This window comes from Exophiala spinifera (genome assembly GCF_000836115.1).
Source record: "Exophiala spinifera strain CBS 89968 unplaced genomic scaffold supercont1.8, whole genome shotgun sequence".
Taxonomy (NCBI): Eukaryota; Fungi; Ascomycota; class Eurotiomycetes; order Chaetothyriales; family Herpotrichiellaceae; genus Exophiala; species Exophiala spinifera.
Window position 1 is genome coordinate 2,188,643 of NW_015622520.1, and position 24,721 is coordinate 2,213,363.

General features: G+C 50.3%; 8 protein-coding genes across 8 annotated transcripts; 5 read left to right on the forward strand and 3 right to left on the reverse strand.

Moving 5' to 3' along the window:
• Positions 1 to 511: 511 nt before the first annotated feature.
• Positions 512 to 6,081, reverse strand: PV08_10837 (aconitate hydratase, mitochondrial; the record flags this gene model as incomplete). Its single annotated transcript, XM_016385150.1, has 9 exons — positions 512 to 1,618; positions 1,671 to 2,054; positions 2,107 to 2,183; positions 5,003 to 5,021; positions 5,075 to 5,106; positions 5,157 to 5,755; positions 5,857 to 5,900; positions 6,003 to 6,009; positions 6,071 to 6,081. The coding sequence occupies 9 exons, from the start codon at positions 6,079 to 6,081 to the stop codon at positions 512 to 514; spliced, it is 2,280 nt and encodes a 759-aa protein (XP_016231752.1).
• Positions 6,082 to 7,264: 1,183 nt separating this feature from the next.
• On the forward strand, positions 7,265 to 7,716 carry PV08_10838 (uncharacterized protein; the record flags this gene model as incomplete). The annotated part of the gene is made up of 3 exons (XM_016385151.1): positions 7,265 to 7,305; positions 7,361 to 7,540; positions 7,596 to 7,716. The coding sequence occupies 3 exons, from the start codon at positions 7,265 to 7,267 to the stop codon at positions 7,714 to 7,716; spliced, it is 342 nt and encodes a 113-aa protein (XP_016231753.1).
• A 185-nt stretch (positions 7,717 to 7,901) lies between these two features.
• PV08_10839 (uncharacterized protein) lies at positions 7,902 to 8,937 on the reverse strand (the record flags this gene model as incomplete). The annotated part of the gene is made up of 3 exons (XM_016385152.1): positions 7,902 to 7,949; positions 7,999 to 8,350; positions 8,441 to 8,937. 3 exons carry the CDS (start codon positions 8,935 to 8,937, stop codon positions 7,902 to 7,904), a joined length of 897 nt encoding a protein of 298 aa, XP_016231754.1.
• A 420-nt stretch (positions 8,938 to 9,357) lies between these two features.
• On the forward strand, positions 9,358 to 11,915 carry PV08_10840 (uncharacterized protein; the record flags this gene model as incomplete). The annotated part of the gene is made up of 3 exons (XM_016385153.1): positions 9,358 to 9,363; positions 9,441 to 9,451; positions 9,500 to 11,915. The coding sequence occupies 3 exons, from the start codon at positions 9,358 to 9,360 to the stop codon at positions 11,913 to 11,915; spliced, it is 2,433 nt and encodes an 810-aa protein (XP_016231755.1).
• Positions 11,916 to 12,518: 603 nt separating this feature from the next.
• On the forward strand, positions 12,519 to 15,728 carry PV08_10841 (uncharacterized protein; the record flags this gene model as incomplete). The annotated part of the gene is made up of 7 exons (XM_016385154.1): positions 12,519 to 12,586; positions 12,637 to 12,799; positions 12,854 to 13,024; positions 13,073 to 13,735; positions 13,778 to 14,918; positions 14,968 to 15,148; positions 15,221 to 15,728. 7 exons carry the CDS (start codon positions 12,519 to 12,521, stop codon positions 15,726 to 15,728), a joined length of 2,895 nt encoding a protein of 964 aa, XP_016231756.1.
• A 1,253-nt stretch (positions 15,729 to 16,981) lies between these two features.
• On the forward strand, positions 16,982 to 19,884 carry PV08_10842 (chitin synthase 2; the record flags this gene model as incomplete). The annotated part of the gene is made up of 3 exons (XM_016385155.1): positions 16,982 to 17,000; positions 17,061 to 19,810; positions 19,870 to 19,884. 3 exons carry the CDS (start codon positions 16,982 to 16,984, stop codon positions 19,882 to 19,884), a joined length of 2,784 nt encoding a protein of 927 aa, XP_016231757.1.
• Positions 19,885 to 20,385: 501 nt separating this feature from the next.
• On the reverse strand, positions 20,386 to 21,105 carry PV08_10843 (uncharacterized protein; the record flags this gene model as incomplete). The annotated part of the gene is made up of 2 exons (XM_016385156.1): positions 20,386 to 20,543; positions 20,796 to 21,105. 2 exons carry the CDS (start codon positions 21,103 to 21,105, stop codon positions 20,386 to 20,388), a joined length of 468 nt encoding a protein of 155 aa, XP_016231758.1.
• Positions 21,106 to 21,960: 855 nt separating this feature from the next.
• On the forward strand, positions 21,961 to 22,353 carry PV08_10844 (uncharacterized protein; the record flags this gene model as incomplete). The annotated part of the gene is made up of 1 exon (XM_016385157.1): positions 21,961 to 22,353. One exon carries the CDS (start codon positions 21,961 to 21,963, stop codon positions 22,351 to 22,353), a length of 393 nt encoding a protein of 130 aa, XP_016231759.1.
• Positions 22,354 to 24,721: the final 2,368 nt, after the last annotated feature.

Genomic DNA, 24,721 nt, shown 5'->3' on the forward strand with positions numbered 1-24,721 from the left:
TGACTCCGAAGGGGTGTGGACGATGCCAGTGCCGTGGATACAACTCCAAAGGAATTCAGGCAGCATTCAGGGTGTATGTCGAAGCAGAGATGCAGATTACTCCGGGTGACACCATCTACCTAAGCAGTGATGGCATTTGCGGCGCATTTTGTAGATTGATTGCCTTTCTCTGCATGTTGGAGATGCCGAGGTTCACTCTGGATCCGAAGCCTAACGACTATTCGAAGGTGCGGTCAATCCACACCAGCACTATTACCACCAGGAAGAATGCCACAAATGCCACGATAGCCGGTGATCTGGGCCGCTTACACTTCCAAGGAAACACAACGCGATATTGTAATTGCTGCTATGAAAGATACATGACATCGTGCTTTCAACAGACCCTCCTAAATCGAGCAGCCCAGCTACGCACCATTCTGAGAGCATCCCCAGTAGCGTCGTCGTTCAGCCGGGTCTTCGCTCTGATCACTTTATACATTCTCCATACTGCAGTCCACCTAATTATCTTCACCTATTTCGCGCCGTGCTTCTTGGCCATGGTGTTCAGAGCACTGCCGTTCTTGAACCATTCAATTTGGCCCTCGTTGAAGGTATGAGAGAGTTCGCAGTCCCATGTCTTGCCATCCTTGGTATGGACTTTCATGATCAAAGGCTTGCCGACAGCAAGTCCAGTGACGAGCAGATCGACCTTGTCATCCGGGTTGATCTTGTCATAATCCTCGGGATGGGAGAAGGTCAAAGGCAACATGCCTTGCTTCTTCAAGTTGGTCTCATGGATACGGGCAAAGCTTCGGGTGATGATAGCGATACCACCAAGATGTCTCGGTTCAAGAGCAGCATGTTCTCGAGATGAACCTTCGCCGTAGTTCCAGTCACCAACGACAACCCACTTGATACCATCTTTCTTGTATTGACGAGCGGTGGCTGGCACAGCATCCCATTCTCCAGTCTTGAAGTTCTTGACCTTGTTCGCTTCACCGTTCGCAGCATTGATGGCACCGATCAACATGTTGTTAGAGATGTTGTCAAGATGACCACGGTACTTCAACCAAGGACCGGCCATGGAGATATGGTCGGTGGTGGTCTTGCCCTTTGTCTTGATCAAAATAGGGAGATCCTTGAAGTCCTTTCCATCCCAAGGCTCGAAAGGTTGCAAAACCTGCAGACGGTCGGAAGTAGGGGAAACCTTGACCTCAACCTGGGAACGCTCCTCAGGTGGTGCTTGGTAGGTGTCACGGCCGAGGTCGTATCCGTTTCGTGGAAGAGCATCACCGGAGGGTGGCTTGAGCTTGAACTCATTGCCATCCTTGTCCTTCAAGGTATCGGTGAGAGGGTTGAAGCCAAGATCTCCAGCAATGGTCATGGCCACGGTGAGATCTGGAGACGTCACAAATGAGTGGGTGGCAGGGTTTGCGTCATTACGACCAGTGAAGTTTCGGTTGTAGGATGAAATGATGGAGTTTGGTTCGCCCTTCTTGACGTCCTTTCGGTCCCATTGACCGATGCAAGGACCGCAAGCATTGGCCAAGACCACACCTCCAAAGTCTTCGAATGTCTTGAGCTGACCGTCACGCTCGATAGTGGCACGGATTTGCTCGGATCCAGGGGTAACACAGAACTAAGAAACGTTAGGAAATCTCCACAGAAAGGAACCAACTGGAAAAACTTACCAACGCCTTGGCCTTGACGCCATGGTCCATGGCATCTTGAGCAATGCTTGCGGCTCTTGCCATGTCCTCGTATGAGGAGTTGGTGCAGGAACCAATCAAGCCGACCTTGAGTTCTTGGGGCCAGTTGTTCTCCTTAACGGCCTCCTTGAACTTGGAGATTGGGGTAGCCAGATCAGGGGTGAACGGCCCGTTGATGTGAGGCTCCAATTCCGAGAGGTTGATTTCAATCAACTGGTCGTATTCGGCACCTTCGTCCTCGCGAAGCTCAGCAGCGTAGCTTCGAGAAAAGTCTCCAATGTGCTGGCGCCTAGTAGCAGCCAAGTAGTCGTACATCCGGTCGTTGAAGGGGAAAAGGGAAGTGGTAGCGCCAATCTCAGCTCCCATCTTCGAGAAGGTCAGAAAACGTAGAAGCATGAGGTAAACAGGATGAACTTACGTTGCAAATCGTGCCCATGCCAGTGCAACTGAGGCTGTCAACACCAGGACCTGTAGAGTGATAGAATGTTAGAAGTACTGTCGTAGTGATTTCAAATCGCGGATCAAGAAAACGAAGAGTAAAATCAAAGAAGTCCAGATGCGTAACAAATGTGGTAGAAGGTCCAGAACAGAGATGGCCAGCATGAAGGTCGACAACGCATCCTAGTATGACAGTCCGAGGAAGGCCTGCCAACAAGTGACTCGATGGAATCGACAGCGTCGAAAATGACCAGGGGTGATATATCCAGAAAGGCCTTTCGGCGGAGGTCAAGTGGAGGAAGCTGAGTCCGAAGACTCAGATTCCAGAGGTGTCCCGAGAGCAGAAGCTTTGGCTTTGTGCTTTGGGGTTCTCAGGTGCCTCTTCCAGTGGTATGTCTTGTCAAAGCCAATTTGACAGTCTTCGCAGAAGTAACGTTTTTGTTTCTCCTGCTCCAGCTCCTGCTGCCGTAGGGAGCCTAGCTTGCCGGCTTCGGCAGCAGCAGCAATCTTAGCATGCTGTTGTGAGCGGAGATGGGTTTCCAATCTCTTGGTGGTGGGAGCGGCATAATCACAAACGCGGCAGTAGTGTCTTTGCTCCGCGACAGCCCTTGCTCTGCATCTGTCATTCTGCTCCTTGGAGGCGCCAGGGTTTTTCTCCTGATATGCTAGGTAGTGCCTGTGCTTTTGCTCCTTGTACTTGACTGGATCTTCTGCCTTCTCTTTAGCACGGCGTTCGCGCCTCCTAGCAGCATTAGTCGCCAAACATTTTGCTCTTTGGGCTGCTATTTCTTCTTCAGAGCGGAATTCGCCTCGCAGGGCTTCGCCCAGGGGGTGGTGACTGCACAGGCCTTCGTATTCGAAGGAACTGCGATCCCAAGGGCAGAATGCAGACATGCCATAGCCATACTCAGTCTTGCAGTTGACAGCCCAGAAGAAAAAGGTGAAAACAGCTTCAATGGTAACGAAGAGTACCCGATAGACGACCGCGTCGATTTCAGCAGGAATGGGTATCCAGCATAGAAGCCCTTTGTGGACGATGACATATCCATCGTCCAAAGCCTTTTCCACATAGATAGGTAGGCAGTCACGCTTGTCATACTGACCAAGACGTATAAAGACTCTACCTTTAAAACGTGTGCCTGATCCAATGTATATTTTGGGGATGCAGCCAGCTTTTTCGAGTACCAACAAGTAGACAGCCCATATCTTCCCAAGTTCGCACGGGAGAGTTTTGAAGTAGGCTATGGTCGGAGGAGTGGCAGCTTGTAAGACTTCAAAGAGCCCAGGAGCGAAGGTGATGGAGACTGCCGAAAGGAGCTCTTCGACGAATTCCTGGCTCGACAGAACCTTGGTGAATAGCGTGTTGAGGATATTCTTAGGAGTGGTATTGAGGCAGGACCAGACAAGCAGGATGATCAGTTGAAGCATTGAGGTTGCCTCGAATGCCATGGTGATCGAAATAGCCAGAGGTGATTCTAGAAGCAGGGTCTGAGGAAGGGCTTCCTGTGGCCGAGGCCAACGCAGCCGACAACAGGAGCAGAGTGGTTTCGACGCCGTCGAAATGGCCGGAGGTGATATCTGAGAATGGAGCCTGAGAAGGGCTTCCTGGGACTGAGGCTAACCAGCCGGCGACAGGAGCAGGGAGGCAAAAGCTGAAAGGACGACACTCCTCAACGAGTGCTTGATGCAAAGGCCATAGGTGATTTTCAATGCTGTTGTGCAGACAGAGAATACATCAGGAAGACAGCCCAGGTAGAAGGAAATTCTTGGGGTGGTGAAAATTCTGATGGGAGAAGCATTCTTCCAGAAGGAAGGCGCTTTCAAATTGTCCCAAAAGGGAAAGAAGAGCATCATCGGCAGGAACCTCGTGAGGGGTCCCAACCAATGAATGCACGAGCGTAGAGGGCTGTCCCTGCTTACAGAGGCCATGATGAAGCAGGAATACCCAGCACAGATATGGCCAATTCTTCCTGGGTCCAGTGTTGTGTATATTCAAGACGGTCGGAATGCGTCGTCGAAGAAATGTGGTTGAGGATAAAAGGCCAGGATGAGGACGTGTCCCAAGACCAGATCTACGGGACACGTCCTATGTAGGATGCACCTAGTATACCTCGTCCTGGAAGACGTATCGTAACGAGGATATGTGGGAATTACCAGGGGATTGAGGACACGTCCCAGGCAGGATGTATCAGAAGGGTATTTCAGGAAGGGGAGCAGATCGAGGATCCGTCCCAGGCAGGATGTATCAGAAGGGTATGTCAGGAAGGGAAGCCGATCCAGGACGCGTCCCAGGAAGGGGAGCAGACCGAGGATCCGTCCCAGGAAGGCCTTTGTCAGGCAGGGTAGCAAATCCGGAACCCATTCCCGAGACGATGTCCCGAGGGAAGCGCAAACCCAAGGATGCATCCCCAAATGGTGTCTCAGAATAAAGAGACAAGATCTAGAATACCTCCGAAGGAGAGCGAAAGATCCATTCCACAAATCCATCCAATCCATGGTGCGAGGACGTGCCACAGGAACAGAAAGAGATCCAGGACATATCGTGGATATGGCGCGGTATTTGATGGAGGTGTTCCAGTCCAAGATCAAGTCCAGTGTTACGAATGAAGCACCCCGTCCGGACAACGTGGCTCTTGACTCACGACCGCCCGCACAGCATCTGCTGGAGTTTGCCCTGGAGGTTCACCCCAGGGCGAAAGCAGCACATACGCTCAATGAGTGGGAGGTAGGACGCTGCGCAGAAGAACACATTTGGCAAAAGTGTGCTCCCAGCAACCAACATGCGAAACACAAAATCACTACTTACCATGATATTCAATAATAGCTATAAAATGTCAGCAAGCCGTACGAATTTGAATATCAACGGAGAGATTCACCTCCAGTTCCACCCTTGACCTATAACAGTTGTTAGTATTTGTCCCGGTGTGTTCAGATGTAGCTCGACTTACTGTAAGAATTCCGGCAACCTTGAGAATGATATCTGGACACCAGGGTCAGTACAACCAATTTACAAGCTCGTCAAACTCTTACCCTTTGGCGAAGTCCATCCAGACAGCTCGCCCAATAATTTAATACCAATGACTTTCGGAGCTTTAAGTTCCCATGGAAGATTCGCCATAACATCGACAGCATCAGCGCCACCGACACCGATGGCAGCCATACCCAGACCGCCAGCATTGGGAGTGTGGGAGTCGGTACCGATCATCAAACCACCAGGGAAGGCGTAGTTTTCGAGGATGATCTGATGAATGATGCCAGAGCCTGGTCTCCAGAAACCGATGTTGTACTTGGCACAGGCGGTTGACAAGAAATCATACACTTCTTTGTTGATACTCTTCGCTCGGTCAAGATCCTTGTCTCCACCAACCTGGGCCTCGATCAAGTGATCACAGTGAACGGTACTTGGCGTAGCGACTGAAGGCATGCCTGCCGACATGAACTGAAGGATAGCCATTTGCGCAGTTGCATCTTGACATGCCACCCGGTCTGGCCTCAGCTTGAGATACGAAACACCGCGCTCGATGTCCTGGTTGTGGGGATCATCAAGGTGAGAATACAGAATCTTTTCGGCGTATGTAAGAGGTCGGTTGAGTCTGCTGCGGACAACTGAGAGGTTTTCCGACATTTTCCTGAGGCACCGGGTGAGCGATTTTGTCCCATATCTTGGATAGCATGGCTAGAAAAGCTGTCTCTAAACCCAGCCTAATGCTAACAAAGGTTGGCAACGTACTTGTAGTTGATGTAATGTCCCTTTTCCCAGTTTGTCATCTCAACCTGTACAGGGCTGTCAGAACTCGAGCCACGGAAGCACAGGATGGCACTTATTTTTGCTCAAAGGATCGTCAGAGACAGTAGCATAGCCCATTCTGGACATACGCAAGGGCTAGGAGGTGCGTTAGCTTCATCGTCCGATTTGCGAAATGAGGTAGAGATAGAGGACTGACAGTTCCGACATTGTAGCCCTAGAAACCACCCACTTGTTAGCAATTGATCTCAAGGCCATCTTGCGGCATGGGTCCGGTTGAAGAGATACAAGGAGCCCAGGATCTCAGCTGCGGCGGGCAATCAAGTCGCAAGGGTATGATGATAGGACACTTACCAGGCGCGAGGCCAGTCGGCCCATTGGCCTCGTAGAGATCATGATTGCGACGATGCTTGTACTCTAGCAGAGACTGCGAAAGGAACAAGCTTCGACAAAGACTGATACTGCGTACGCAGGGAGTGGAGAGTGGGAAAGGAATTGAAGTTGGAAAAGCTGTGACGAAGTGGACGGAATGGGGTTGAAAGCTCTCGCCCGGATGAGGTGTCGGCTGTGATTTGATCGCCTCGGAGGGAGAACAACGATAAGCCTTGGACGACGTCAAACTGCACGCGAAATGGCACAACACACCAATCTACGTCTGCAGCTCCTCCCGCACTGGATGTATCGCTTTCACGAGCTATGCACCTGGTATGAGTGCTATACAGGAAATGCAATTGAGCACGCGAAGACAGTCTACTATTATTATATGGCCCTCCACCCGTCCGATGTTACCGCCCCGAGAAATACACAGCTCCCAATGGAGGTGTCCACCAGGGCCCCAGCTCCGAGCAAATGCCTCGTTTTTTCTTTTGACCTGCAGACCACTTGCACAGCCAATCACCATGGAGACGATTACTTTGGAGTCCAAAGCACATGAAACAGACGCATCCTTTGGGTCACTTTGTCGTCAATACCGGCCAGGACTTGCCGCTGAATACCGCCTTGCCGAAGCCCATCATGTCTGCCCATGATCATAGCAAAGTTGATTACCACAAATCGACAGCACTGGAAGCAGTGCTTTATCTGGAGTTCCAGCTGTCCGGGCATCTCGAAAGGTCAATAACGAAGCAAATTCGTCTCATTGGCTGCACATTGCCAGCCAGCCGCGGCACAGAAAACTGAATTCCAGCCAAGAACGAGAACGCTTCCGAACACTGGCCCACAATACGGAGCAGAAGTCGCAATTGTCCCACCTTCCACTGGTGGCCGGAGCCTTGCATGTGCTGGACACGATTCCGACTTTTTTCGCGAAACAACACTCTAGGATCCGAGCCCGGATTTACCAGTACTGTTTATTGTCCCAGCTAAAGTTGTTGCCAGCGGGTAATACGCCACTATGGGTAGCATCAAGCGCAGCAAAACGAAAAGACGAACTCGGTTTGTGCAGCCCTTCACTGAGCAGCCAGGAGTGCGCATGGCTAACCAACTGCAGCGACCTTGATCAGGTCAAGGCCGATCTGAAGTCACCCAAACACCTTGCCCAACACAAAAGCAACAAAGCCTCCGAAGACCTACCTGGGTTAGGCGCTTTTTACTGCGTCGAATGCGCGAAATACTTTAGCGACAGTCATAACCTCAACGAGCATCGCCGAGGGAAGAATCACAAGAGAAGGTAGTCAATAATTTTTCCAGGATCATGCAAGTTACATGCTGACGGCAGGGTCTAGAGTGCGAATGCTCAAGGAAGAAGCGCACACACAAAAGATGGCAGATGCAGCCGTGGGCTTGAGCACAGAAACCCGACGCAACCAGCACGAGCCGGAGAACGAAATGTTGGTGGACGATTGAAGTCATCATTGATACTACCTGAATCAAAGTACCCAGCACAACACAAGCGATACCCCAAGAATTCCGCGAGTTCATAACGACGGGCACTCCAAACGATGGCAAGATCGTCAATTCTCCCCAACATTCTGTCATACAGTGTCCAAAATGCGGATCAATTTTTAGCGGATTGCCACCCTTGAAATCTGTCATCCAGATTTTGCGAAAAGATCCATAATCTTTTCATAAGCATACCACTGAGTTCCATGTCAGTGTTGCTTGAGACTCCGGAGAGAGGGCACCTACCTGAACAGCATTCACGATGAACGCTCTCAAACTGCAGACACCGATTCCCCGGTAAAAGCCAGCAATGCCAGAGTTTTGCCAGATCTCTCGAGCCAGTTCCACAGAGGTATGGACCTGTCGGGTATTCGCACATCCAGTTGCGAGAAGCCCTTGTCTCTCTGGCTGCCAGGCGGGTTGAGTCTGAAGGCGAGTCTTGACGATGTCCAATGGATAGATAGACACCCATGTGATAACTCCAGCGATGCCACCGCTTATTAGCACGTCTGCTGCTGTAGGAGGAAGGAAAGGGTCCGGCTGTCTTGACAGTAGCAAGCGCTTGCTTAACTCATACGACCAAAAATACCAGCCATATCTGTTACTCCGTAAGCTGGACATCCCTGGCAGGTTCGATCAGGGAGTGATGAATTCTAAGACTGCACAACTGCTCTCTGGCGTGACTTACCCTACTGCATCTCGTATAGCAGTGATTGTCCCACCATAATACATGCCTTTGATGCCTCTGTGTCTCCAAATCTCTTTAAAGACACCAAAGGATGATCCCTGGCCGTCCACAACCAGCTGGGCTCTGCATTTAATCAACTCGGAGGGTGCAGACACCACGAAGGTGGCCAGTCCTCCGAATGCACCGGCCGCCCAGATCTTGCCCAGGTCAACTCCTGCAAGCTTTGTGTAATCAAAGATGCTTGGATCCATCCATATCAAGGACCTATTGAAAGTCACGAACAAGATTGAGTTCAGCGCTCCGTAGCCCAGAATAGGTGCAGCTGCACCTCTGAAAAGGCCTGTGAATTGCTGAAATTTCGTGGCAGGCTCGGAGAGCCCAACAGGTGTCGTGCTACCACCACTTGCTTGGGCTCTGACTTTTAGGACGTCCAACCGGTTGCCAATAAGAATGCCGAATGCACCTGACGCATAACTGGCCCAAAAATCAGAGGACATTCTGACCCGGTCTTGCCAGCCAGAAATCGGGGGAAACCAAGATAGACTTATGCAAAGGACGCTTCCACCATTTTCGCAACGAAATTATAAAGCCTCCATGCAGGCGAGAGGGAGTTCTTGACAAGTTCTAAGGGCGGAAGCTAACAGCTACAACAAGAACTCTTGATGCAGCAATCGAGGGAATGAGGCTCGCACAAGTCCTGCCGTGCAGATCCTGCAGAATAGTTCCGTCCGGGCGGTAGAGGGTGATTTTCTGCAAGCAAGCCCACAAGGCACAAGACCGGGGACACGGCCCATACCTAGCTAGGTCCTTTTAACTTACCTTGGGGCGAAACATCCCCACGTGACTGCGCGACCTGGCGCGCAATCCCGGAAGGCGCGCGTCGCGTCCCTCGAGTTCGAGGCTGCCTTTGCCACCGCATGTTTGTGAACCATGGCATAGTATCACTCGCATTAAGAAGATATCTCCAAAGTCCGTCAACTTGACTATCTGTGCCTTGCAGCGGTTCGCGATGTGAGTGTACAACTGAATGCCAGGCACCCTCTATTGACTGTTTCGCAGGATTCGTACCAAATCAATCGTCGCCGTCCATGACAAAGAAAACATCCCCCCGGCCAAGGCTAGCAGACTAAGCTGCAATTCACCGGCGGCATTGGACCGACTGGTAAAGCCCTTCAAGTGCCCAGGATCAGCCAACGCTCGCAAATCCAGCGGCGAACCTACCCGAAAGCGGCGAAAAGTCAACTATGCCGAAGCTGCTGGCGGAAATGACGACGATCAGAGCGGTGGCTTCAGCATAGACGGGGAAAGCGTTGCCCTGAAAGATAGATTCCCCGTCTTCAAGGTCAAGGACAAGGAAGCCACGTTTCGCAGCCGCTTCGCAATCCCATTGATCAACAAGAATGCATTCGATCCCTCAAGACCGGCACCCAGCCTGGGAATGCGCCGAGGTAATACTTTCGTTAACAAACCACTCCATGATCCGAGCGGCGAGTTTGCAATCGTACTCTACGACCCTACTATTGACGAAAAGTCCGCAGCCAAGCAGGAGGCACAGGTGGAGGCAGAGAAGCCTGAATTGGACACGCCTCTGATGCACAAGAGTCTGGCAGAAATACTTGGAATCAAGAAACAAGTCGAAGGCGAGAGACCAAAAGTTCCCGTCGTGATTGACCCCAGATTGGCCAAAGTCCTCCGGCCTCACCAGGTCGAAGGAGTCAAGTTCTTGTACCGATGTACAACGGGGCTTATTGATGATAAGGCCAAGGGCTGCATTATGGCCGACGAAATGGGTCTGGGAAAAACACTACAGTGCATAACGTTGATGTGGACCTTGTTGAAACAGTCTCCCGAAGCAGGCAAGTCAACCATTCAGAAATGTGTCATTGCTTGCCCTGCGAGTTTAGTCAAGAATTGGGCGAACGAGCTGGTCAAATGGCTTGGTGAAGGTGCTATCAACCCATTCGCCATTGACGGCAAGGCCACAAAAGATGAACTCACCCTTCAACTGAAACAATGGGCGATTGCTTCGGGAAGGAGTGTGGCGAGACCTGTGTTGATTGTTTCATATGAGTCTTTGCGTCTGAACATTGAAGAGCTCAAAGACGTCAAGATTGGCCTCATGCTTTGCGATGAAGGCCACCGCTTAAAAAACGCCGAAAGCGAGACCTACATGGCCCTGACTGGACTCAACGTGGACCGCCGAGTCATTCTGTCCGGAACACCCATTCAAAACGATTTGACTGAGTACTATTCCTTGCTCGATTTTGCCAATCCTGGATACCTAGGCACCAAGGCTGACTTCCGCAAGAAATACGAGTTGCCAATTCTTCGTGGGCGCGATGCTGCTGGTTCCGATACGGATAAACAGAAAGGAGAGGCAGCCAATGCCGAACTAGGATCCCTCGTCAATAAATTCATCATCCGAAGAACAAACGACATTCTATCTAAATACTTGCCGGTCAAGTATGAACATGTCGTCTTTTGCAATCTTGCCCCGTTCCAGAAAGATCTCTACAATCACTTCATACAGAGTCCTGACATCAAGAGTCTTCTTCGAGGAAAAGGCAGTCAGCCTTTGAAGGCCATAGGCATCTTGAAGAAGCTATGCAACCATCCAGATCTACTGGATCTAGAGAAGGACCTGCCTGGCAGTGAAAAGTTTTGGCCACACGATTACGTGCCGAAAGAATCTCGCGGTCGAGACAGAGATGTCAAATCTTGGTATTCTGGAAAATTCGCCGTTCTCGAACGCATGCTAGCTCGCATTCGACAAGATACAAATGACAAGATAGTGCTCATCAGCAATTATACCCAAACTTTGGATGTGTTTGAGAAGCTGTGTCGCGCACGCAGCTATGGCTGTCTTCGACTCGACGGTACCATGAATGTTAACAAACGCCAGAAGCTCGTGGACAGATTCAACGACCCTAATGGAGAGGAGTTTGTCTTCTTACTGAGCAGCAAGGCTGGTGGGTGTGGTATCAATTTGATTGGGGCCAACCGTCTGGTGCTATTTGATCCAGACTGGAACCCAGCTGCCGATCAGCAAGCTCTCGCCCGTGTTTGGCGAGATGGCCAGAAGAAAGACTGTTTCGTCTACCGATTCATGGGTACCGGGACCATTGAGGAGAAGATATTCCAGCGTCAGTCTCACAAGCAAGCACTGTCCTCGACAGTGGTCGACTCTGCGGAGGACGTTGAACGGCATTTCACGCTGGACTCTTTGAGGGAGCTCTTCCAATACCGACCCGACACGAGAAGTGACACTCACGACACGTTCAAGTGCAAACGATGCAAGCCAGATGGAGTGCAGCAGATTAAGGCTCCTGCTATGTTATATGGAGATACGAGTTCCTGGAATCACTTTGTCAACAATGGTGAGCAGGGCCAGATGGGCAAGATACAAGACTTGCTACTTCGGCAGGAAACGTCAGAAGACGCAGTCAGTGCCGTGTTCCAATATATCAGCCACTAAGTCAAATCAGACAGAATTCGCGGCTTGACGGCCGGAGGTCACAACTTGATCCTCAATTCAGAGGATACTTTTGAGTCTTGTTATCGAACATATGGAGGCCATGAACGGTCGCTGATACATTGGAGATGATGATAACCACGAAAGTTGTGTAAAAATGTCACAAAGTTCACAAGTGCCCTATTAGAATGTTCTCATCGGCGCCATCTTATAGTATTGTAATTTTTTCTCTTTTCTGATAAACTGAGACATTTCTACACCACACAAAAGGGGTCAAGATAATAGCGGTCATAGTCTGGCTGTTGCACCAAAGTGGTGGTTGACTCTCCGCCAATCGTATCAAGCGTTCGCGGAGACGCAAAAGTTGGCAACCTCGCTACAACCTCCAACTACGAACTACGCGCGCGTTCCTCATCAAACATGACCCGATTATGAACTCCTTCCTTTTTTCTTCTTCCGCATTATAGACGATAACACAGACCCAGCAATCTAGACTTTAAACACAGATGAGGGTGCTGCACAGAATTCGAAGGCCCTGATATTCCAGGCTCCGTCAACCGCCGATGATGATCGCGCGACTCAACATCCATACGTCGAAACATCAACATGGATCCATCAGTCCAGCGACTTTTGACCGACAAACTTTATGACAAACGCAAGCAAGGGGCCCTTGAGTATCACACCCATGCTTCCGTCTGCGATGCCTGGACTGACTTCCCGCAAGGCTCGAGCGCTTTATCAGAGAGGCCATTGCCGATAAAGAACATGACAAGATTCGAAAAACTCTCGATCAACTATGTCATGATTATGCCTACGCTGTTCATCTGCCGCACGCTCGAAACGGAGGGCTCATCGGGCTAGCTGCCGCTTCAATCGCGCTAGGCTCTGTAAGTCTCTGTGGAATGCAATGAACGCCGGGAAGCTGACAACCATTCCACCAGGATGAAGTTGCCCGATATCTGCAGGTGATAGTGCCACCTGTATTGGCCTGTTTCACCGACCAAGATGCCCGTGTGCGATATTATGCCTGCGAAGCCATGTACAATATCGCCAAAGTGGCAAAGGGCGAAATTCTAGTCTTTTTCAACGATATATTCGATGCATTGTGCAAGGTCAGCAGACAAGTAAATTGCCCTGGCATGTACTGACCCTCTGAGCAGCTGGCGGCCGACTCGGAACTATCCGTAAAGAATGGGGCGGAGCTCCTCGATCGTCTCATCAAAGACATTGTTTCGGAATCCGCTGCCTCGTACGTATCAGTGCTAAATTTCCAGGACGAAGACGGCGAGAACACGAACTCAGACAAGGAGAGCTCTGATTACCCCACTACATTCTCTCTCGCCAAATTCATTCCACTTTTGGAAGAACGAATCCACGTCCTCAACCCCTTTACCAGGACATTCCTTGTCTCATGGCTAACACTTCTCGATACGATCCCTGATCTAGAACTCGTACATTATCTGCCAGCATTTCTTGGCGGCCTGTTCAAGTTTCTAGGCGATCCAAATCGGGACGTTTACGTAGCAACTCAAGGGTTGCTGGAGCGCTTTTTAAATGAGATCAAGAAAATTGCAAAGATCAAAAGAGGCATCGCGGAAAGTCGCAAGAGTCGAGTCAGCAATGTCAAGCCGAAAACAGAAAGCGAAGACGGCAGCGCTACGGCAGCGAGCACATCAGACGACAACGCTATTGAAGATTCCGAGTCAGGCACAGCTCAAGATATACTTGATGACGACGATGACACTGGTGGTGATTGGATACCTGGGCAGGATGTTCAGGTTGATCATGCCGCCATTCTTGACATACTCCTTAAATTCGTGGATGTCTCTTCTAGCAAAGAAAGCAACACAAATCTTCGTCTCGAGGGGCTTTCAAAACAAAAAGAGGAGGAGATAGGAATTGTGGCACTACGATGGATCGACAGCTTCTTCGAAATCAGTCCCGAGGAAATCCTGCCATTTGTTCCACGCCTCCTGTCGCGAGTTTTACCGTCCTTATCATCCCAGTCTGAGCAGGTCCGAACCACGGCCAGCAAAGTTAACAGGTCATTAATGGACTATATTGTGAGTCTACAGGACGACAAGAGGACTGACCGTGATGTTGCCCCGAGCAACCTTTCCGTGCTCAGCGCTCGAGATGAAGATTCGTCGGACCGAAGACAGTCTGGGGCGGCGTCGAAAGCAAGCCTTGCTCCATCAGCAAAAGAAGCCGAGCCAAGCTCTGAGGCTTCGATCGACGCTGATCAGAGGTCATTTGAAGCCACATCAAGAGCAAGCGTCGCACCTTCACTGCAAGCGCCAGCTGACATGGATTACGCCGCGGCAGTCAACACATTGACTTTGCAATTTCTCAACGAGAATGAGGAAACACGTGTCGCAGCCTTGAATTGGTTGATAATGCTTCACAAGAAAGCACCAAAGAAAGTCCTGGCTTTCAACGACGGAACTTTCCCAGCCTTGCTGAAGACACTTTCGGATCCAGCTGAAGCCGTTGTAACACGCGACTTGCAACTTCTCTCGCAAATTTCAAAGAACAGCGAGGATAGCTACTTCGCCTCATTCATGGTTGCGCTGCTGCAACTCTTTTCCACGGACCGCAAACTCCTCGAGATCAGAGGCAATCTGATCATCCGTCAATTATGCATCAACCTGCAACCAGAACGAATCTACCGAACATTAGCGGACTGCATTGAGAAGGACGAAGACATCGAGTTCGCCAGCATCATGGTGCAGAATCTGAACAATAACCTCATCACGGCCCCAGAGCTAGCTGAGCTGCGAAAACGGCTTCGAAATCTTGAAAGCAAAGATGGGCAGATGTTCTTTGTTGCATTGTTCCGTGCGTGGTGTTACAACGCTGTCGCTACATTCTCACTGTGCTTGCTTGCACAGGCATATGAACAGGCATACAATCTGCTTCAGATTTTTGCGGATCTTGAAATGACGGTGAACATGCTTATTCAGATTGACAAGCTTGTTCAATTGCTGGAAAGCCCAGTTTTTACTTGTATACGTTACCGCCTTCTCCAAACCGAACTCTGCTAACGCATGTCCAGATCTTCGCCTACAACTCCTCGAACCAGACAGATATCCGTATCTTTACAAATGTCTATACGGACTACTCATGCTTCTTCCTCAGTCTTCGGCCTTTGGCGCCTTGAAAAATCGTCTCAACAGTGTCTCGGCAATAGGCTTGCTTCATACGCCAGCTGCTATGCCAACGTCGGCAAGGCCATCGTATGTCACTGCTCCCCACACTATTCTGGTATAGTCGTGTCGAGAGATTAGTAACTAATAACCATGGTCTAGTGGCGTATCCGGAATGGCATCGTCGAACATGCCACCCGCACCCACCGGCGCTGTTGCAGGGCGTCTGAGCCGGAATCGCGATAATGCGGCCAACGAAGTCAAGTGGCCGGAACTTCTCGACAAATTCAAACAAACACAAGAACGTGCGCGGCGCCGGAATGAGCGACTGCTTCGAGGTGATGACGCCGATATACCTCTAGCCGGCGGATTGACCTACAGTCTCCTCGATGGCGCCAGCGGTGGTAGAATCAGCCGGACTGGTGGAAGGGAAGAGAGCGAAGGCAAAGCGCGCCATGCAAGACCCCTGAGCATGCTCAGTGGCCCTACCGGTCAAGGCGGACTTGCTAAGGCGGGTAGTGGTCTTACAGTAAACACTGGGTCAGCTCAGAGCTTGTTGGGCTCGGAAAGACCAACTCCACACAAGCGTGGACATAGTCTCGCGGGCGGCTTGGGCAAGTTTGTGTCGAGAGCGGGCGGGAGTAAAGATCGCGACAAGGCAAAGAAGTAGATCAATGCGTTAATAAAGGAGTGGCCAAGATTGGTTAGGGCAGAGTATCATAGTGGTTTCATGCATTTTGGTATGGCATTTTGGGTTCCCGGAGCTTCTTCCTCGATGCGCATCCTGGGCATCATGATAATCGAGCTGTACTATAGATACTATAGACTATCTGTCATCATCACCATCTTATAAGACTACGCCTGCGGATGCCAATGTAGACTATTTCGGGACTGATCTCGACTGTATCACCACCAAGGTCAGGCACATTGGTACGTCATACAGAGCATCATCATCGGACTGAAGGCTGTGGCACTGCGTCAGGTGTACGGAAGACGGCTAGCAGCCCTCCTCAGTCAAAGCCACAGTGTGCCTCGTTCGCGGACAGGCTGATTTGATAAGCGGTGGGCGTGTGGCGTATCTGGGGAAGCTGAAACGCGCTTTGCTTAGCCACAGATTCATCCCAGTTGGCCTGGAAGGAGATTGATCGCCTCGTACGGGCTCAACAATGGTGCTCGTAACAACTATTGACCGGAACTCAAAGATTCCGGAGCGCGAGAATTGCAGGAAGCTGAGAAACAAACATGTGGTCACTGTTGTTATCCCTGCAGGCTTTTTGACCAAGCCTTAGGCCACGCAAGGCGTTCGGACGTGAGCCGACGTGATGGGTAATCTGGAATGATGATGATGGCAAATGGCATGAGGAGGAGAAAAATAGTAACAAAACTCTGGAGAAGGTCGAGGATGCCTTGCAGCAAATAAGCAGGCCACTGCAACTGAGCCCTCTTCAGCGTGCGATGAACTTAGCTTGTTACTGCGGCGACTTGGCCCGTCAGAGAATCACAAGCCGCGCTGCCCCTGGTGGTTTTGGTGAGAATGCAATGCTCGTCGTCCGGACTGCTCACTGGCATCGAACAGAGCCTTGAATCCCTCCTGCGACTCATCTCAATCGCACAAAGTCGCTCTCCACTCCTCTTCTCAGTGCTACGAGTCCGAAAACCTTGGTAGCACAGGACTCCTCTCCCCGCGGTCCACTTCCAAGTCCAGTCGCAGGAGTAAACAGAGATCTCCACGTAACTCACCACTCAGCCCCTTCGAAGCCTCTCCCACGAAGGTCTCGATTGCGCGGCAACCCAACCTGAAAGCAATATCGCTGTCGATCAGAACATCCTTCATACATTTCGTAGCCCCCGCCGCATTCCATCCCTCGGTCCCAGACCACCGTTACCTGGTCATATTCCCTCCTTTTCTCCTCCTCGCCGGCCATGGCGTACAACCGACTCGGTAAATCTACCTGGGACACTTCATGCTCCTTAGCAAAGACATACTAACTATTGCGCCCAGGCAGTCCGCAGCGAGACGGGCCTTATTCTCCATCGGCCAACCCTCAGTACGATTCCCGATCGCCCTCTCCCGGTCGGCCGTTGCAGCCGTACGCACATCCTGAGGAATCGTATTCCAGACAACTACAGCCTCTGCATTTGCAAATGCCAACAGCCTCCAATGATCGACTGGCAATACAGCCAACATATTCGGTAGAAAACGTTCATAACTCGCATGGCCACAACCAGCAGTATGATCAGCAATATCCTGCGGCGGGAGACATGGGGTATGGGAGGAATGATTATATCGTGTCGCCAGAGGAACACCATGATGCATATTATAACCAACCCTACTCCCCCCATCCACAAGGCGATTATGCGTTAGATCCCTACCCGACTCCTGGTGAACCCTACCGGAGCGATCATGATACTGCACCTATTCTACAACCAGATTCCGCATACGGGCCTGATCCTCATTCCCAACCTGGAATGGACTACGACGGCTATCATGATGAACCTCGTCATGACGAACCTCGCCCTACCCCTTCCCCGGCGCCAATTCGCAGATGGAAGACTGTCAAGGAAGTACAACTGTTCAACGGTAATCTCGTCCTCGACTGTCCTCTGCCCCCGAAATTCCTCGCACAAGTTCCCCATGCGCAGCCACCTGAAAGAGACGAATTCACGCATATGAGATACTCGGCAGCAACTTGTGACCCTGCAGACTTCTACAAAGAACGATTCACACTTCGCCAGAGGCTATTTGCCAAGCCTCGACAGACGGAGCTTTTCATCGTCGTAACCATGTACAACGAGGATGAGTTCCTGTTTGCACGTACAATGATTGGTGTCTTCAAGAACATCGAGTACATGTGCAGCCGTACGAGCAGCAAGACCTGGGGCAAAGAAGCCTGGAAGAAAATCGTGGTTTGCATTGTCAGCGATGGCCGTGCTAAGATCAATCCTCGAACCAGGGCAGTCCTAGCTGGCCTAGGCGTTTACCAGGACGGCATCGCCAAGCAACAGGTCAATGGAAAGGATGTCACAGCACATATTTACGAGTACACGACTCAAGTCGGGCTAGAACTCAAAGGTACGCAGGTGTCGTTGAAGCCAAGGTCGGCCACGCCTGTACAACTACTCTTTTGTTTGAAGGAGAAGAATCAGAAAAAGATCAACTCACATCGATGGTTCTTCCAGGCCTTTGGTCGAGTGCTGGACCCAAACATCTGCGTGCTCATCGATGCTGGAACCAAGCCCGGGAAGGACTCGATCTATCAATTGTGGAAAGCTTTTGACTTGGAACCTATGTGTGGCGGAGCTTGCGGCGAAATCAAGGTCATGCTGGATCATGGCAAAAAGCTCTACAACCCACTGATTGCCACCCAAAACTTTGAATACAAAATGTCAAACATTTTGGACAAGCCACTCGAATCCGCCTTCGGTTTCATCTCGGTGCTTCCTGGTGCCTTCTCGGCATATCGGTATGTGGCTCTACAGAATGACAAAAATGGCGAAGGGCCTCTTGAAAAGTATTTCAAGGGCGAGTTCATGCACGCTGAAGCAGGTGTCTTCACCGCCAACATGTATCTTGCCGAAGACCGCATTCTCTGTTTCGAGCTGGTCAGCAAGCGCAACTGTCGCTGGATTCTGCAATATGTCAAATCAGCCACAGGTGAGACCGATGTTCCGGACAAGATCCCCGAGTTCGTTCTGCAACGACGACGATGGCTCAACGGCTCATTCTTCGCGGCGGTCTACGCTGTTGCACACGTGTATCAGCTTTGGCGCAGTGATCATAGTGCTATACGGAAGTTCATGTTCTTGATCGAGTTCACCTACCAGACGATTAACATGTTGTTTGCGTGGTTTGCCATTGGCAACTTCTTCCTGGTTTTCCGACTCCTCACCTCGTCCTTGGGGTCGCCCGGACCTCTTGGTAGAGCAGGAACCATTCTCGGCGTCGTCTTCGAATTCGTCTACCTGGGTACACTTCTCTACTGCTTCATCCTTTCCATGGGAAATCGACCGACTGGCTCCAAAAAGTCCTACCTAATGATGGTCATCTTTTGGTCACTTCTCATGTGCTGGTTGACTTTTGCTTCGATCTTCTTGACGGTCAGGTCGATTCAGAATGAGGTCCAACAAAAAGACTTTAGTTTCTCCACCATTTTCAATAACAGCACATTTTTTGGTTTGATTGTTTCACTGGCAAGCACCTACGTCCTTTGGTTTGTGGCGAGTTTCTTGTTCTTCGACCCTTGGCACATGTTCACTTGCTTCATTCAGTACCTGGTTCTCACTCCGACTTACATCAACGTTCTCAACATCTACGCCTTCTGCAACACTCACGACATAACATGGGGTACCAAGGGTGACGATAAAGCCGAGAAGCTTGAAAGTGTCACGATAAAGGCGGACGGGAAGCTTGACGTGGCGATTCCGCAAGACGACGGTGATCTGAATGCTCAATACGATGCCGAATTGCAGAAATTTGCCACCAAGCCTCCCAAGGAAGTCAAGAAGGAGAATCCTGCGGACAAACAGGAAGATTACTACAAGTCTTTCCGTTCCAACGTCGTTACGGCATGGATGGTCACAAATTTCATTCTAGTCGCGGCAGTCTTGAACACGGCAGGGTTTGATAGAATCAATACCAACGATACGGAGCAACAGAACTCGACCATATATCTGGCGGTTATTCTGTGGTCGGTTGCTGGATTGTCATTGTTCCGGTTTATTGGAGCTTGCTGGTTTTTGATAGTGAGACTGGTGAGTATATCTTCTTTATTTGTTGTAGTACTTGGGACTTCCTTTCTAACCATTCACAGTTCCGTGGAGTATAATCAGATCCATCGCCCAGAATGACTTATGAGCAACGAGGAATTGCCTACATTGGTAGGTATCTAGGGAGTTTTTGAATGGACCTAGTAAAAACCTCTGCGTTTTTGGTTGGGTAGGCCAATCCGTGTTTTTTGGTTGTCGGGACGGGGGTCATTATAAAGTCATCACTTGTTTGGAACAATCAGCTGCCCGGCATGATACCCTGTGTATGGGTTTTGTACGAAGAGAAGCACACATTTTCATGCGAGGTCCGCCGAGGTGTTATGGATACTAATATGGTCTTCTGCCATTGGAAGGAAGACGATTGTCAAAGATATATATACAGGATGCATCTGTCAATGTAATGATGATCGCGTACTAATGTATACATATGTGTATTCCTGTATTAACGATGAGAGTTTTGCTCTGTCAAATACTATGCTGTGCTATACTTCCTACTATGTGGGTCACTGTGATAGATCAGAGAGCATTTTTTTAGACAGCTTCTAATTACATAACCTCAATTAAATCTTGGACCACACGCAGAGCCCTATCCCCGCGCATACGAGAATCATTCCGACCCATGTATCTCTGGAGATGAGTTTACCCTCAGCGTACCACTCTCCCAGTACCGTGAAGAGAAATGCTAGGGAATTGGTGATGGGGACAGTCAGGGAGAGTTCTGGTCGTCGATGATAATGATGGGAGAGTTGTCAGCGGAGGTCGCGAAGTTTGACGAGGAGGTTGACGTAGTAAAAAGAAGGAAGGAAGTGGTTATGCTGTGGAAGAGGATGGGCAGAGGGAGAGGTTGGGTGAATGAATGTTTCTTTGAACGGATGGATGGATGGATGGGTCGATCAGGTAGATCAGGTAGATAAAAAGGTAGGTAGATGGAGATATCTTGGGGGTAGGACTACTACTCTACCACACGTACCTGCTTGTCCAACCAGTAAGAAAAACCAAATACTCCCCGTCAGATTCATGACCAACGGAACAGCGTAGCCTGGACTCCGGAGGAGGCCGACGACGGTGAAGAATGCTTTGGCCAGTTGGCGCGATATCCAGGACCGCGACGGGTCCGAGATGGACGGGTGCGACGGCGGCGTGTAGTTGACGGCGGCTTTCCGGATGAACGGCGTGGTGAAGCCCCAGCAGATACCGACCAGGAGAAACGAAAGGACGTAGTTGAACGGTGAGGGTGTCGAAGAAGGGTCTTCGGTAGTTGTAGTAGTAGTAGTAGCCATTGAGATCGGCACGTAGCAAGATGGAGATGGAGATAGAGAGTGTGTTTGACGAAAGCGTAAAGAGAGTGCGGGAGCCTTGTTGGTTTATTTTTTTGTTGGCTTGAGAGGTACTCGCTGAAAGTATATCTGAGATTTCTTGCTGTAGATGTAGCTGTAGCTGTATGTTCTAGACTTTCATTGAATCCCGTCCTCTAACGAGATTGAGGAGCGTGTTGACCCGGGACCTGGGTGAGGTGTGGTCGAAAGATTTCCAAGGTTGCGATGAAGCCAAATCCGTGCAATGTGATTGTGAGGCGTGAGTCTGGCCAGGAAAAGAGAAGAATGGGTCCGAGAGAAGGGCTCAGGTATCAATATTTAAGTGGAAAATATGTACGAGTAAAAGTATAGGTATCAAGGAGGTACATGCATAGTACGGAGTAAAGGAGTCGGGTTGAGCTGTGGAAGAAAGACGACGATCACGCCGCTTCAACTCTAAACTCTGACTAGCCATGTTGGTATCAGATAACATCGATGGTGTCTGGGCTTCTACCAGACGCTCATCCTGTCCTCGCGCCAACCCTTACCCCCCCCTTTCAGTTCCTCGACAACTCATAAGTTGCCGATGATGCCGCAATGGTCAAGGTTGATTGCGTGCTAGATCCTCGAGGCAGCAGTGAATCTTTCGTGTCTCCTGAATAATGAGTGGGATGTGATGGGACAATCTTCGTCTCGGCAGGCAGCCGCATTCATGGTGCTTATAAACTGACGACTCATCCTCGAAATGAGCAATATCCAAGGCTCTCTCTCTCTCTGCGTATTATCTCCATTACATCGTCACTCAGCAACACATAGGACAGATACGGGAACCAAACCACTATGGCGGACACGACCGCGGCCACGACGTTTGCCGACAAAGCAGAAACGTTCCAGGCGGCGCTTATGAGCTTGTTCTCAGGAGACCCAGACAGCACCGAGACCGACCTCTCCAAACTATTCACTCCGACATTTACGTTTCGAGCAGACGAAGACAAGATGGACTTTCTCGCGTTCGTGGCTCATATTCGTCGTCTCCGAGAAATTCTACCCTCCGTCACCCTCACCACGACCCAGTTCCTGCGTGACGGCGCACAGCTCGCCGAGCGACATTCATCGTCAACGACAAGACCAGACGGGTCCGTCGGGAAAGCGGAGACATTTCTGTTTGCCCAGGTTGCTGCGGACGGTCGTCTCGAGTGGATTGTAGAGACCGTGGCACGGAAGAAGGACTGAGCCCGGGTGCTGACCGTGCCATGGACATCTCTCAGCTTTACAGGGCGATGAAGGGACAGGTAGAAAGATGATCGAACAACTCCCAGATGTTCTCTCTAACAGTTTGAACAAACGACTATTCACGACCAGGTCTGCATTAACGTCAGAACCCAGTAAAGGGGAGACGGGTAGATTCCACTTTCACCGTACTGTGGCGTTCTCTGTTCTGTTAGGAGGAGTATGGCGCCATGAATACGAGAAGGCCTCACGCCCCACCACGGACAATGGTATAGCATACCGCCCCCCTGGCCAATTGAATAGTTCACAATAGTAGTAGAGCCAGCACGGGATAGTATGTACATCGGAGAGGGAAAGCCGCTGGGAGTGTGATATCGAACTACCTACTAGCTAACTAAACGCTATAGGTCGGTCGAGTGCTGTCATGGGTTCCAGTCTTACAGTGTGGACGTGTTGAGTTCTTGACATGTTCCAACTGGCCCAAGACTGATGAATAATGTGGTACTGTATTCTATTCATCGGTCGGTAGATTTCGATCTGTTTGACCGAGAGGTTTGATGACGCTGGGAACGGTCGGTCGATATGGCATGAGAATGATTATGTTTCTGTTTTCGAAAAGTAACTGAGCATTGCTGGACTTAAAAGGAAGTGGGATTTGAGTTCTCAACTTCGGTCCTTGACGCAAGTAGTGTGCCACCAAGCCACCATACCATTCATCCCCCATACAGTAGCTATGGAGTCTGGCATTGGACTCCGACCATGATCCAAGAGTCGGGACAAACAAGAGGACGGAGTGGAAGTTTCTTGCTGCAAGGAAGTTCAATGTGTCCAACAGCGCAACAATACACCGTCAGTAAGTCCAGCCCATCTACAGCTTTGGCGGCACTGGCTTGATATCCTTTCTGACAACAAGTCCCCCAGGCAGTCGAAGGAGGCGAACCAGGAATGACCGACCATTTGTAACCATCTGGGCAAGTCTCTTTTGCCTTGTTTGTCGCTGACTGGTCGCGGATATTGCGGTGAAGAAAGCTGGAAGCCATGCCTTGGGATATGTTCATCAAGAGCATTACAAGGACAAGAATACACCGGGTAATGTCACTCATGCTGTATGCATGTACCTGAGTTTTGAGGTCTTTTGCAGGGTTCATGAATGTGAGACGCAGATCAATGGGGGGCGAAGGGAGTATGCATTTCAACTGTAGAAAAAGTCATTCGTCCCAAGAGTCTGAGACATAGTCACTACTGGGCTTGTATTCACAGCCTTGACACTCTAGAACCGGATTGGTGTTGGAGGTGACTATAAGAATTGAGCAATGACGCTTGGAAGTGGCAAACGAGTAGCGTTTTGGACATGATCCTACCTTCCCAATAAAGCTTCAACCGAGCTTCCAGATGGCCCTTCACTGACCTGGGCATATTAGCAGCGGTTTCAAACGTAGTGCTAGAGTCAAATATATCGAAGTCTGCTGGTATTATGATCTTGCCGGTTTACAAATCTTCACGATGTGGAGGTTGCCCCATTGCAGTTCTGGTGCTGGCAGACGTGACGGGGCGTGGGATTCCTTGCTTGAATGAAGAGGACAAATGAAATAATCGAGAAAGACAAAGTCGGATGGTGGGATTCCTTGGAGTCTATATATCCCCATTATTCTCGATGTTGGCTAATGAAAAATGGTCCCTGGGCCCAAGTTAGGAATGCGGCCTACAACTTTGGGAGCGATGACGAAGAAGCACGTTGCATTGACGCGTCTGCCCACTAGCCTTGTGAACGCGACGTGGAATTGACTGATCGCCAGAATCGGGCGTTGTCGACTACCTGAGGTACCTTGAAAGTACGGGTATTGGTTGCCCCTATCTGCACCATTTCACCTGACCACTCGTACTCGCAGTTTGTCTCAGACCGTTCGGAAGTCAGCTTAACCTCTTCTTAGCCCTATCCGCAGCGCGTCGACTGACAGTCCATTGGTTTGTCACTTACCCAACTCCTTCCTCGGTGAGGTTCCTGACATCCAAACAATGCCTCCAGCAAATGACTACTCTACAGTCACGATGTGGCCGCTGCTCCAATAAGATTGTTACCTCCTTCTTCCAGATTGTCATGTACAAGCACAATGGGACGCTCACACCAGCAGAGGAGAATGTCGCTTGGTATCCAATGCGAGCTGTCCGAGACTTGACTCTCAACGATCAGGATTAGCGCGAGTGTGCTTTCGCTGTTTCACACAGCTTTCTCACTATCGACCGATTCTCAGGCTTGACGCTTGTCGTCGGTTTGGACTGTCTATGAAAGATATACGCCGACTACCTCACTTGAACAGCATCCCTGGTCACTATACCATAAATGAAAAACGCTGCCGGAAGCGACTTATTC